This window comes from Esox lucius, chromosome 20 (assembly GCF_011004845.1).
Source record: "Esox lucius isolate fEsoLuc1 chromosome 20, fEsoLuc1.pri, whole genome shotgun sequence".
NCBI lineage: Eukaryota > Metazoa > Chordata > Actinopteri > Esociformes > Esocidae > Esox > Esox lucius.
Genome location: NC_047588.1, coordinates 27,084,522 through 27,098,504, shown reverse-complemented (window position 1 = coordinate 27,098,504; position 13,983 = coordinate 27,084,522). Strand labels below are relative to the sequence as shown.

At 42.8% G+C, this 13,983-nt stretch overlaps 2 protein-coding genes across 2 annotated transcripts; one reads left to right on the top strand and one right to left on the bottom strand.

The window, feature by feature from the left end:
- Nucleotides 1–257: 257 nt before the first annotated feature.
- Nucleotides 258–3,111, bottom strand: LOC106024819 (RNA-binding protein 25). Its single transcript, XM_029115576.2, has 3 exons — nt 2,471–3,111; nt 388–1,709; nt 258–272 (listed from the first exon to the last, which is right to left on the bottom strand). The coding sequence occupies exons 2-3, from the start codon at nt 1,687–1,689 to the stop codon at nt 258–260; spliced, it is 1,317 nt and encodes a 438-aa protein (XP_028971409.1). The 5' UTR covers nt 1,690–1,709; nt 2,471–3,111.
- A 3,011-nt stretch (nt 3,112–6,122) lies between these two features.
- On the top strand, nt 6,123–12,687 carry m6pr (mannose-6-phosphate receptor (cation dependent)). The gene is made up of 7 exons (XM_010884947.4): nt 6,123–6,448; nt 6,973–7,151; nt 7,774–7,940; nt 8,056–8,165; nt 9,879–10,009; nt 10,327–10,453; nt 10,917–12,687. The coding sequence occupies exons 1-7, from the start codon at nt 6,443–6,445 to the stop codon at nt 11,037–11,039; spliced, it is 843 nt and encodes a 280-aa protein (XP_010883249.2). The 5' UTR covers nt 6,123–6,442; the 3' UTR covers nt 11,040–12,687.
- The last annotated feature ends 1,296 nt before the right edge of the window (nt 12,688–13,983 follow it).

The window sequence follows — 13,983 nt, the reverse complement described above, 5'->3', positions numbered from 1 at the left end:
CTCTCTCATCCCATCCCTCTCTCTCATCCCATCCCTCTCTTTCATCCCATCCCTCTCTCTCATCCTGTCCCTCTCTCTCATCCCGTCCCTCTCTCTCATCCCATCCCTCTCTCTCATCCCATCCCTCTCTCTCATCCCTTCCCTCTCTCTCATCCCTTCCCTCTCTCTCATCCCGTCCCTCTCTCTCACCCCATCCCTCTCTCTCATCCCAACCCTCTCTCCCATCCCATCCCTTTCTCTCACCCCGTCCCTCTCTCTCATCCCATCCCTCTCTCTCATCCCGTCCTTCACTCTCATCCCATCCCTCTCTCTCATCCCGTCCCTCTCTCTCATCCTGTCCTTCACTCTCATCCCATCCCTCTCTCTCATCCCGTCCTTCACTCTCACCCCGTCCCTCACTCTCATCCCGTCCCTCTCTCTCCCCCCGTCCTTCTCTCTTACCCCATCCCTTTCTCTCACCACAACCCTCTGTTTTTTCCTTTCCATATCATTGTTTCTCTCCATGTCTCTGTCCCAATCCCAGGCTCTTTGTCTGTCAGCCTCTCTCCCTCCATCCTTCTCTTGGTACACCTCCCCCTGTCTCCATCTCTGTCTCTCCCTTTCTTTCTCCCTCACTCTATCCTGGTCTGCACTTCCATCATTGTCCCCCTCACTTTTACTATATTTATATTTATCTTCTCGGTTGTCATCCCTCACTCTCTTCCTCCTCTTCTCTTCATCACTGTCTCCCTCACTTCGAGTTTCCCTCCGGCCCTCTCTACTTCCTTCTCTCCTTCCATCCCTGCCCTCTCTATCCAAAGAATTCTGTTTGTCCCCATCTTTCCTTTTTGGTAATAAAGTAAATGTATCCTCCCTTTCACCTTGCCTTACTGTTGGCCTCTCTCTCTCTCTCCCCACATACCTCTCTCTTTTGCTCCACAGGTCATTGCCCTCTGAGTCCCTCTCTCTCCTCTCTCTAAAACCTGGCACAGCTTCCCTCTCCCTCTCCCTCCGTCTCATTGTTTCATCATCCATGGGCCTCCCTCCATTTTTCTCTCCCTGCTCCTTTGCCCTTACCCTTTCCTTCTCTCTCTCCCTCTCTCTGTACCTTAGTAGGTCCCTCTCTGCATCTCTGTACCGCTGTATCTTCGCTGCTCTCTCTCGTTCTCTGTCTCGGTCATCCATTTCTGTTCCCTTTTGTCTCACTAACAGTTTTGCACCTTCCTTCCCAACATCTTTTGCTAAAAATGGATTTATTCTCTTGTCTTTGATATTTCTGTTCATTCTAGGAAATGTATCACCTTTCTTACTTTCCTTTTCTCTGTCTCTGTCCTTCCAGACCTCCAGATTAGAAGTATGTCTTCCATTAATTCTTCTTTCTAACTCTCTCCTTTCTCTCCATTCCTTGTCCTCCTCTCTTACTCTGAATACAGGTGCACGATCCTTCTCTCGCATCCACTCTCTTGGTACAGGTTCCATCTCTTTTTCTCTATTTCTAGCTTTGTCCTTCAATCTCTTAATTTCTCTTTCTCTCCTCCATTCTTCCTCTCTTATTCTCTCTCTCTCTGTTTCCAGCCTGTCCATAGTTCCAGGTCTAGGACTAGTTTCGCGGGAGATCCGGCTGATTGGCTGAAGGTTCCGGTCAGAAGTGCTTTGATTGGATGGATTAAATATGTCAATGGGGATCCGACTGGGGCGTCGTGTCCCCATGGTAACATGCTTTTCAGAGCCTGAAAGATGTTAACATTCTGTTATTAACGTCATTTCAAGTAGTGTCACTCTCAAGCACTGACAGAAGGCAAATTAATGTTGGAATGATTTGTAGCGTTTAGGAACGCTGTTAGTCCCCCAGTAGCCAGGGAGGACTGATGTTGAACAGTGGCTCAGTATCTTCACCACCCCTGACTAATCACTGTTTCACCAGAAAATGTAAACCTGCCAGTTACAAAGATGTGCTCATACCATAGCTATATTTACAACAGCAGTGTGTTATAACTGGAGAACAATAATGATAAGAATCACAGGCAGCAATGTGCTTATACAACCAGTTTGAGACACAGGTTGCAACCTTTGGTCAGACTAAACTTAACTTAAAAAATAACCACAAAAGCCAAAAATATAATTCAATGCACTCCAACTCAATAGATTACACTACCTGAGTTCACTTAAGTTTGGAGTAGTACACATTTCTACTGTAAACAACAACAGAGGGAAGATCAAAGTGTTGCAAAAACCTGTCAGAAACAGGCCAACAGATTATGTGAAACCTTGGAACAGAGATTTTTTTAACATAACACAGAACAAGCCTGAACAGCTCCCATAACATAGATCAAGACATCTCACACTAAAACACACCTTTTACACACCGTGAATGCATATACACATGTAATAACAACCCACCAGACAAATTAACCAGAAACCAAATGTAGAATAAGTTCACCGAGGTATAGATGAGCTCAAATAAAACAGTATAGAGATCTGAGGGACTTACCTAATTTAAAGCTGGGGAGCTCTGGTCTCCCTTCTCTCTGTATCACTCACTTCAGAACTGTGAACTAACATGTATTGCGTAACACATGCATTCCTCCCTCCAGCTCAGAACTACTACTTCAACTTCAATTCAATCCTGAAAATCTGTCTCTCTGTGTATTTGTTTTCTACTCATTCTGTTTGTCCCTTCGGTAAAAGAAAGCACATTTTTATGCCTCAGCCTCTCCCTCCTGCCTCTTCTCTGTCTCTTTCTGTTTCACCCCTCCTCCCTCTGTCCCGCACAAATTCCCAAACAAGTCTGAACAGATTGACACTTATCTTCCCCCTCTGCTTCCCTCTGCCTTGTCTCCACAGACACTGTTAATAATGAACAGAGGTATCGAATGTATCCCACAAATCAATTGGTTTTCTTCCCTCCCACACTGACGTGATCAGTAACTGTTGTTGACCCCTAAATCAAGTTTTCCAACTCACTCGGCTCTCTCCTGCCCCATTCCTCTCTCAGCAAACACAGGAAGTACACCTCTTGGATGTTTCTCTCTTTACTGTGATTGGTTGTAGCCGGATTGCCGGGTGTGTCTGCATAGCACACTTTACAGTCAGGTAAGGAGAGTAAACTATTGAAGAAGGGGGAGGGGTATAAAGGAGAGGAGTGAGAGCACAGGGAAACTAGCAAGCAAACACGACTTACACAGGTTTATATCCCAACAAGTAAAGTGGGATGGACCTTGAAAAAAAGGAAAAGCTAGTTCTTAGGAACACAGTAAAAGGATTGGGAAATGACAGGAAGAGGGAATTGTTATGTAGGTCATCTGTACAACTACACACTTCACACTACACATACCAGTTATTTTAAAAGGATAGAGCATTCCCCATAAGGAATTGCTGGAATGTGTATTATCACTAAAATTTCACTAAATAATTTATGATTTGGTTACCCAACTCTTTAACCTCTTGGCTTTCTGCCACCCCAACTAAATTAAACAGTGATCATCACCAACTACAGTGTCACTTTGTATTAGTCACAAGTATTTACAGGGAACACAGGATATAAACCATTCCCCTTAATGCTTTCTTGCCTGTTCTTTCACAACAATGAAACAATAATAGTTACAACAAAGAAAATCAAGGAAATAAAGTATAAGGACACATTAATATAGCAATGTGGATAAAGAAGTGTAATGGCCTTAAAATAGAAACAGTCTCTGGATCTGTTAAGGAGGCGCAGTGTGGCTTGCTGACCTTTTTTAGTCAACTTAAGGAACAGAGCCACAGTGCTAGTTTGCTTATGTTCTCCCTGTTGGCCAATGCTTCGTTGTTGTTGATCAGGCCTCGAACAGTGGTGTCATCACTAAACTTGATGTTTTTTTTTTTTTCATTTGCCTCCACAGAAATTGTAAGCAACTATCATTTTATGTCTGTCTTCCTCAAGCCCCATCACATGATCAAAGACCGGGACAGTGCATACACACTGAACAAATAAATTACATTGTGTGCTGACTAATCCCTGTAAATGTCGGTAGAAAAGTGTTTAATTTGATTACAACAATCAGACAGAGAATCCACATATAATCTGTTGCGGGGGAAAGCAAGTTTGGGGTGTATAACCAGGGCAGTGGGAAGAAAGCTGGCTATGTTTCATGGGGCCCATGGAGTGTCAGGGCCTACTGATTGTAACACTGTCCACGTCGTCGACCCAGGATTCTTGACGATGGCCCTGTATATAACCATCACCCCACACTAAAGCGTGACCGACAGCAAATGAAAACGTTTGCTGATTCAGGAGCATTTTGCTCATACTTTTTGTCAATACGAGGGTGAGCTCGGCGAGGTGGTTGGCCTGTTATAATCCGAAGTAGCGGGTATAGAAGAAACATTCATTTTGGTCCTGAAGATAACATTTTGTGAGGGTTTGCGGGTTCTCTTCTGCATTGTTGCAGTAATCTAGACGTGAGATGACAAGTGTCTGGATTAGGTGCAGAGCCGTGACTCAACAACAGACAAGGACTCTTTTCCCCCATCTTCCCTTTGCATCACACCGTCTCCTTTTCATTTGTCTCCCTCTCTGACTGTGCCAATGAATTAAATAACTTACGGATTTTATGAGAAAAAATAAAGAGCCTGGATTAGGACCTGTGCTGTTTTCTGTGTGACTATAAAAAACGTTATTCAGCATTAACTTGAAGGAGCGAGTCACCGTCTTGATGTTCACGGAGAACCACAAGGTGTTCATTGTCACACAAAGGTCCTTGCACTCTGGGAAGGTGACACCCTGAAACTGTCAGCCATTATGGATAGGTCTTGACCTGGGCAGGCCTACACCTAGGAGAAGAGTAGTTCTGTTTTGTTGAAGTTGAGTTTCATATGGCAGGTGGGTATAGAGTGATCTATGTTAAAGCCTGTTTAGTTTGGGTGGAGGAGATCATTCTGAGAGCAATAACAGAATAATTGGACATAGACAACACATTTTCATGTTTGGGAAGAAATGAGACATGGAATTCTAGTCTGTATTGATCATGTTGAAGGAACTCTGGCCATATTGAAATCAGAAGTGACTCAGCCAATGGTCTGAGCTGACAAGGGAGAAATTAAAAACGTTTCCAGAGATGGTTTGTATAAAGAAAGAGGGATGAGCTAGAAGGAGAGGAAAATGTTTCAAAGAGTTCCTACCTGAGACGGTAGGAAGTGGCGTTAGTAGCAGACTGTACGGAAGAGGAGGTAGCAAGGATGGAGTAAAGGGAAGATTGATTTCTTCTCCATTTGTGCTTAGCTGCACACAACCCTGTTAGTTCTGTGAGCTCACAGTTAATCACAAAGACAGCTAGGAGGAAAGGGGACAGTGGGGATGTGGGGAAAGGGGATATTCGGGTCAAAGAGACAGATTCTGGGGACACAAGGGAGAAGGTTATAGTGGACAGAGTAATAGGGGAGAGAGAGCACAGATTGCAATGGTGCATGGTGCGGACACTTTGCTCTGCCCTTTAAGTGTTACATTGTTAAACAACACAAATAAGTGAGATCAATATTTTAGCATTTTTTAACTAAAATATTTAATAAGGTGGTATGCATAAACAATTTGTTTTTAAAATCTGTTGAGACACAAGTCATCTACAACAACAACAATGCACTGCTCTCTGGACAGGCTGGACAGATATGTTAGTGTTAGTGACTAGAAAGGAAATAATACCAAAGTCAATAGAATTGTACATGGGTAGTACATGGTACATGGGTAGTTAAAGCACTTAAAATACTATTTATTTACATTTTATCAATTTTGGAGTCAAAATATTACCATACTAAAAAATGAATTTTAATTTGGGAGAGGTTGTGTGAATCGTGTGAATCTGGTTGCTATGGGAACACACAAGGATTCCTTGGATGGACAGGGATAACGACAGACAGGTGGGAGTAGAGTTATATCCAAAATGGTACACAATTTGTTGCTACATAATTTACTGATTTCACAGATGAACCACGTACACGATAAGTCGTGTGTAAGATATTTATTTCCCCCAATGTTTAAAAAAAAAAAAATGCTGTTTCACGATTACTTGTTTTACACACACCAATGACCCCGCCCGGATAAAACATTACAACGGGGGCGTGTCTTATAGTGGGACCTCTCCTTCCTGTATTATCTCTGCACATGCGTTTGCTTGTTTAGTTTCACTTCCGTGTTTCCCATCTTCACATGATGAAGAAGTAACACTGGACGTAATCCGTATAACGATTTTACAGCGCAAATCGTTCCAATCAAAGTTTATTTAATAGCGGACTTTAACGAACTTTTTTTTAATAGTACGTGCTCGAAATTGCATACCGGGTTTGAAGTCTGTTGCATTTCCATGATAACAGGGGATACAGTGTCCCTATTAGATAGGTTAGCTTGCTAGCTTCTTCAACCTACACTCTTCCTTGGCTACATTGTGAATGAGTAGTTAGCCGGCCACACATTCATTCCTGTCAGATAAGAATGAAGGTATGTTTAAAAGTTTTTTGCTCTACGTGAGCGGAGGTGAGGGCTGTGTTGAGAATACATAACGTTCGAAAATGTTTCGAAAAGTTTTGGATGACAGCTGTTTAGTTGGTTACTGCTGACCGTAACATGTTCTTGTCCTATCTAGCTCTTTTGTGTTCTGCTGAACAGAAGTTATGTTCGACAGTTTTGCCTTAACTGCGCCCGCAACTATTCAGTCTCCCGAATGTACCCTACATAGGTCAGGAGTGTTCATGTCAAGATGGCGGGATAGTTTCATTTCCTCCTGCAACCAGCAGAGATATTGTTAGCGGCTTTGCCGCATCATCTTACTGTCAGAGCTGTGTGGTTCTGTAGCCAAGCTTGTATTAGACTTATACCAAAAAGGCAATTTTGGCTCATGAGATATATCTCCCATCTCTTTAGGCCTAATAAACAGCAATGTACTGCTTTTTCACCAAGAAGTGTCTATCAGTTCTGTAGTGAAATAGACCAGTATTCTTTAAATTGTATACTATTTTCCCCAGGTGTGCACATCCCTCCCACGCACAGCTATGCCTGTGTCTGTATTCGTTCTGGCTGTCCAGCTGGTGCTTTTGGCCTATGGGGGCCAGGCCAGTGACAACGTCAAGAGGTGTAAGCTGTTCTCTGAGTCCACCACAGAAGTGAAAGCCCTCAGTCTTTTAGAACCGCTCACTAACAAGAGGTAAGGACTGAATGTTTTGCTATTTGGTTGTTACAAATAGAAAGGTCATGAATACCAAAGGTCAGTGACTATGTTTACCATAAATCATTTACACAGTTATGGATTTTCCAACAGTTGACCATATTTAGCATCCATTTGCCCCATAGTTAGCATCCATTGTTCAACGAATGTGAACTGCTCAGGAACTTTCTTTTTGCATGACAATTAATCACAAAATCTGACTTCTACTGATGTGGGCTCAACACTGACATTGAAAAACCTCCCAATTGAGTAATATAATGCATTATTTCAAATATAATTTCAAATACATAAAAATGTATTTGAAATTGTTGTCAGTATTCTTAAGACACCAAAATGGTTATGTTGATCCCCGAGCAACTGTTTATCAGCAGCAAAGTTAGGCTCTCTAGGCACCATGGCATGTGTTGGTTGGGGAGATTACATTTTCATTTTTGACCTGTCACAGTAAATAGCATTGGATTATAGTATAACAATTTTACTTGATCAGCAGTCAGGACACACTTGGAAACTCCCTCAACCAAGAGTGTTAATTTGAGTCTTCTTCATCTGTGTCACACGTATCACGTTACATCATACTTTCCTTTTACTGGATTCCTCACAGTTTTTCAGTGGATGTAAAAAATGACAAAGAGAGCTACACGTATCGTTTCCAAGTGTGTGGGGAAGCTGGTAAAACCGCAGGAGCTGGGCTCGTTCAGATCGACCAGAGCGCGAAAGAAGTTGAGACTGTGATTGGGTTGTACACTGTAACACAGGCTATTGGAGGAAGTAAGCAGTACTGGATTTTCATCTTTTACTTTGTGGTGGGTAAGTCCGGTCTTGCACAACCATTTAGTGATGATCTTTCTGTCTACCCCTCCTTTGTTACCTGGCTCCCCTGCAGGTGACTGGGTGATGCTGATCTACAGGAACGGGACCAAGTATGATGGCCACTGTTCCAAGGAGATGAGGAAGGCCATCGTCATGATCTCCTGCAACAGAAAAGTTGACATGGTGAGAGGGGAGGATTTGGGACATTTGACCTGAGGGGTGAGCTAGCGAGGTAACTGGCTTATGGAAGTAACTTCAGGAGTGACTTGGTGACGTCAGGTGTAACTTCCCGATTGACCCGGGCTACGAAAGGTGAATGTGTTTTACCTGAGGTGTGCTGTCATGGCAATGTAGGCTGCAACTCTAAACTGCTCCGAGCAGGTTGTCTTCATGGTTAACTCGATGTTGCCCCACATAAGCACCACCCTTCCGCCCCCAAAAAGGCTGGCACGTTTGGAAGACCCAAAAGACATAGTGGCGCCGCAGGGCGAGGTTGTTTCGATACCGTGTAACTCCACTAGCTTCCCCCTGATGATGTTGTCTAATACAGGTATCGATTCTCATCTGAGGGAATTCCGTACCGACGTCTAGGGCCAGACATCTCCAATGCTGCTTGCCGGAGTAATTCCCTCACTGTTGAACAGTCAACTGTGCTTGGTGATATTTCCATGTGTGTTCCATGTGAGGCTGAACATCTGAGCCAGAATACTGTAAGCCGTGGAATTCGTGAGGCGGTAGCTCTCACTGAACCACTTGATGCATTTGTTGTGTTCCCTGGTCATTTTAGTGTTCTTAAGCTCAAGTAGGCTTTTTATGTGATTGCAAGAAATGAGCAAAAAATACTTGGTCTATTTTTAATATGCATACGCTGGGCCTTGGCTATATACAGAACACATTATTTCCATAGGAATCCCTAGGGTGATTGGTGTGATTGACTGTACGCACATCCCCGTTAGAGCGCCCCTGGGAGAACATGAGGGGATTATGTGGATAGGAAGTAATTTCACAGTATTAATGTTCAGATATGTGATGATTAACTTCATACAGGTGCTATATGGAGTATATCTTAAATTATTAACGGTGAGATGTAGGCCATAATGATTGCATTATCTTAATTGTTTACACACATTTAGACAGACTGTTTTACTTATCCTTACATCTCATACTACAAATAAACGATTTGACTCTGTCGAGCAATGTGCTGCCAACAAGCCTCCCTGGTTCTGTTGGCCGCCACGGTGTGAGATTCAGCCGTTAACCGTTCTTTAAACTCCTCATATCCTGACATTATAAACGTGCATTCCTCCGGGAAAGAAGACGGAGCCCGAGCCGTTGTACAGAAACTCAACCTGCGTTGCTGAACGCGCCCCTTTTAAGCGGACGTGCACAGACTCCCTTTAACTTAACACAGACTCCCTTTAACTTAACACAGACTCCCTTTAACTTAACACAGACTCCTTTTAACTTAACACAGACTCCCTTTAACTTAACACAGACTACTTTTAACTTAACACAGACTACTTTTAACTTAACACAGACTCCCTTTAACTTAACACAGAGTCAGCTTACATCTTAATCACCGTCGTAGTACCGCTGAGCACCAGTTTAGGCAATCAGAGTTTGTCGACCCTGACTTTCCTTGATATCCCCAAGTTAAATCTGAGTAGGTTGAACACCCTTCGTAGTATAGGCCTCAGGGTCTACAGATGGTTGTTGTTTCAAACCGTCTCCCGGCACGCGCGTCTTCCTTGTCACACTGACCCACTTCTCCAGTTCTGCGTGGTCGAGTCAAATGCGGAAGACGAGTCTTGTATATACCCCGCAACCTTGCTTCCCTTCTTAATAGCGCTCTTACTTTCGTGGTTTTACTAGCCCTTCTTGTTTCCTCTATATCAGGGTGAGCTGAGGGTGGTGCTGGAGGACAGAGACAAGGAGAGGGACTGTTTCTATCTGTTTGAGCTGGACTCCAGTGCAGTCTGTCCTGCTCTGCCTTCCCAGCTCAGTGCAGGCTCCATAATACTCATCATGTGAGTGCCAAGATTACACACACTTGTCAGTACATACATTTTAAGTCACACATTATTTTTGCACAATCGGTCAGTAACAAACACTGTCCACTACAGTCTCTCCACACACACACACTACCCTATTAAATGGACATTCAGTCGCAACAACCCAAGCTACCTGATGTCATGAAAAGAATGTTCATATTTACAGAATGGTATTCATTATGATGAGTGTCTCTTGTTCCCTTTGTGCCAAGAACTGAATAATTATCACTATGAATGTTTTTGCTGGTTACCTACTGGCCTTAATTCCCCTTCATCAATTCCCCTCTGTTTAGTGGGTTTGTCGTCTTGTCAGTGTATCTCATCGCTGGATTCCTCTACCAGAGGTTGGTTGTTGGGGCCAAAGGCGTAGAGCAGTTCCCCAACTATGTCTTCTGGACACAGGTTGGCAACCTGGCAGCGGTGAGTGTTGGAAGGGATCATATGTCTCTCTGACCCACTTCCTGGTCCTAGCCTCCACAAGTGTCTGTTGGATGAGACTAAATGGGTGGATTTGGGATTCAGTGTCTGTTGGATGAGACTAAATGGGTGGATTTGGGATTCCGTGTCTGTTGGATGAGACTAAATGGGTGGATTTGGGATTCAGTGTCTGTTGGATGAGACTAAATGGGTGGATTTGGGATTCAGTTTTCTGTTGGATGAGGGTAAATGGGTGGATTTGGGATTCAGTTTTCTGTTGGATGAGGGTAAATGGGTGGATTTGGGATTCAGTGTCTGTTGGATGAGTGTAAATGGGTGGATTTGGGAGTCAGTGTCTGTTGGATGAGGGTAGATGGGTGGATTTGGGAGTCAGTGTCTGTGTATTACTTCAGGGCACAAGTGTTCTTTGGTGGCTTGGTCGGTCCTAACTCTCATCTTCTCTCAGGACGGATGTAATTTTGTGTGTCGGACCCGGGGCCCCGAAGAGGAACCACCCACATACAGTGGCGTGTCCACAGAGCCGGAGGAGGAGCCAGAAGAACGTGACGACCACTTGCTTCCCATGTGAACTGATGTCACTAAGGGGAGGGGTTATCCCATGTGGGATTCTATTGGCACTTTGGTTACATATTGCCCTTAGAAACAGATCTAGGATCATCACTTAATCTTTCCAAATCTTTCAAAAACCCTAACTGTTTTGGGAGAACCATGAAATATCCAATCATTCAGTGTCTAGGGGCAATTTTATCCTACTTGCTTTTGACCGATTCAGGGACCACTTTAGAGTTGGGCACACACACAAGCCTAATGCAGAAGGCTTCGAAATCCGCAATATCTCGGATTCCCAAGCAAATGTGTCATTATATTACTAATCTAATTATATTAATAAAGGCAATAAAAGATTGTATGCAGGTTTTTATTGCCACCCGTAAATAAATACTTTTTAGAGGTGGCAACCAAAACCTGGACACACTGTTTTGCCTTTCAACAACTCAAGTGCCCACGTCTGGATGGAGTTATATCTAAAAAAACATGGAAACCTCTCTCTCATCTGGTTCACCTGGCACAATAGAAGAGGAAGGTACAGACAGGCTTCCTAGATGACTGAAATAATGTTAGTGCTGACACAATGCAACCATAAGAACAGTTTGACATGACTCTGTTCCGGTCAGAAATGGATGGCTGTGTTCTGACTCATAGGTCGTACTTTAAATGAAGGTCTGCTTATACACTGCACAGAAACATAGTGATATGTAACATTACAGTAGGAAACACATACAGGCTGGTTGTTCAAGCTGTATATACTGACTGGTCCTTGTAATAAATGGTTTATCCCATTAATACGGTTGTGTGTATATATATATACACATATATATATATATATATAATAAATATGGAATAAATGAAGACTAAGAGAATAAATAACAGACCTTTAAGTAAAGTTGTACATCCATACACATACAGCACACAGCCATTTAAACAGACGCACAGCTAGATACAAACATTTACTCTGGGTTGCTTTGTAGATTAGAGTGATGTCACTGGACCTTGACGAAAATGTACTTATGACCTGTTACACCGTTTCTTTGGCAATGTTTTAAGGGTTGGGTTGGGACCAATTGCATTTCAATTCAGTATGTTCCACTTTCAATTCCTATTTCAGTTCACTGAAATGAAATGGCATTGACACCAGCCCCAATACTGAGTGGTAGCCTACTGTTTATGATACCGAGTACATCGATGATGATTTTGTAATATAATGCTGGTTTGAACTGGTCTTTAGTTTGTTACAGCAGGCACCTGGAATTCCAACAGTAAAATGGAGGAATTCAAGTCATTTATATAATCATCCATACAGAAATACAAATTTATGATGTGCTATTTGTGAAGTGTGGGTGAATATGTTTTAGTTTTTATTTATTTTTTTAGTCTTTGCGGTATACTTAAAATATTTGTTACCATGGATCTCGACAGCAAGACTGCAGTAGTACCAACGCATCTTGCATACAGACACACAACCACATAGTAAAACGCACTCCATAGACTTCAGTCAGGTCAAGAAACCGGGTCTGTGTCAAACTAAGTTCCCTGGATTTGTTCAGGCTTCTGTTGGAATTAGGTGTTTGTTCCTCAAAAAGAGGGAAGAGTAAAAGATAATTTATCTTTTTTGCTTTTACATTAAAAATAAATTCCAATCCAATAAATGTTTTGTTGCAGTTCTGAATCAGTCGTGTGTATAACACTTGTGATCGTGGGTGTGCAAAGGCAATTACATTAACTTAGGAACACAATGTAAAACATGCACTATTTGTATGTCTTCATGATTAATCTAATCACTGGTGTTACGGTCATGGTTCTTACCCAATACAGCTGAACATCCAGATTATACTACATCATTAGTAATCAAAAAGTCTCAATGTAACCAATGTTTTATTTTCTTTGATGTATGTGCAAATAGTCAAGTTACACTCAGCAATGCCTGAATTGTCATTTGAAGAATAGGTAACACAGGTGAGAAATATGCAGTGCACTCCTTGCTCACCAAAAACCTTTTAGTAATCATTTGTTCCGCTGATATATGGTGACTGTATAGAAAGTACAGTCATTTTTAAATGGTGCCAAAAGAAGCTTACTGACCCAGTAAATATGAATGGCACTGCAGTATCTATCAAACTTATAAAAGTCCCTGCTTTGAAGGTTGACTTTCTCTCAGGAAGATCAGGTTGAGGAGGGCTAAATAGCGAGCCAGCACCTCAGTCTGGCAGTAAATTCTCAATTCTTCTATCTCACGCTGGACAGAGGGCTCTGCCTCTAGGTAACTCCAGTGGATGTCCCTGGGAGGGTTCCCTCCTTGGTGGTAGTGTCTCACAATCATTACTGCCCTTTTCACCTGAGAATCCTTTTGATTCTTCAGAATGTACATGTAGGTCTGAACCTGATAGCTATACTTGTGCATTCTGTTTATTACAGCTTGCCTACTGTTGGGAGTCTTCGTGTACAGTTTCCCAACCAAGTCGCCTGTAGTGCTTTTGCATTCGATTATCATCTGCTCGCATTTCTTCTTGTCAGTAGCCTTTCCTTTTTTCTTGAAATTATTTGTCTGCATTTCAGCAAGAAAGTCCAACCTACCACTGAGGAATCCATACTCCACATTGTTTCCTTTGGTGTATGATGTTGCTCTGGTCCCACATGTCTTGCTATCTTCATCCTCATGAAAGAACTTGAGCATTTCCAACTCGTCGTCTTCATTCTGGTGGAACATACCAAACCTCTTAGGCCCGCATAACCCTGATTCATCACAATACTCTCTGCCCTCAATGTCTCTCACATTGACTTTTGTTCCTTTAGTCACCATCGGAGACACCTCCCCTACCTCCAACTTAGCCCAGCTCCTGGTGGCTGCAGTGGCATACATCGGCGGTGTTGAGACGGCTGTATCAGTGATGTACCCATCCCTCAGCCTAAACCCACTGCCTGTGTGGGTTTTGTTTCCACTCCAGTTTTTCCTATGC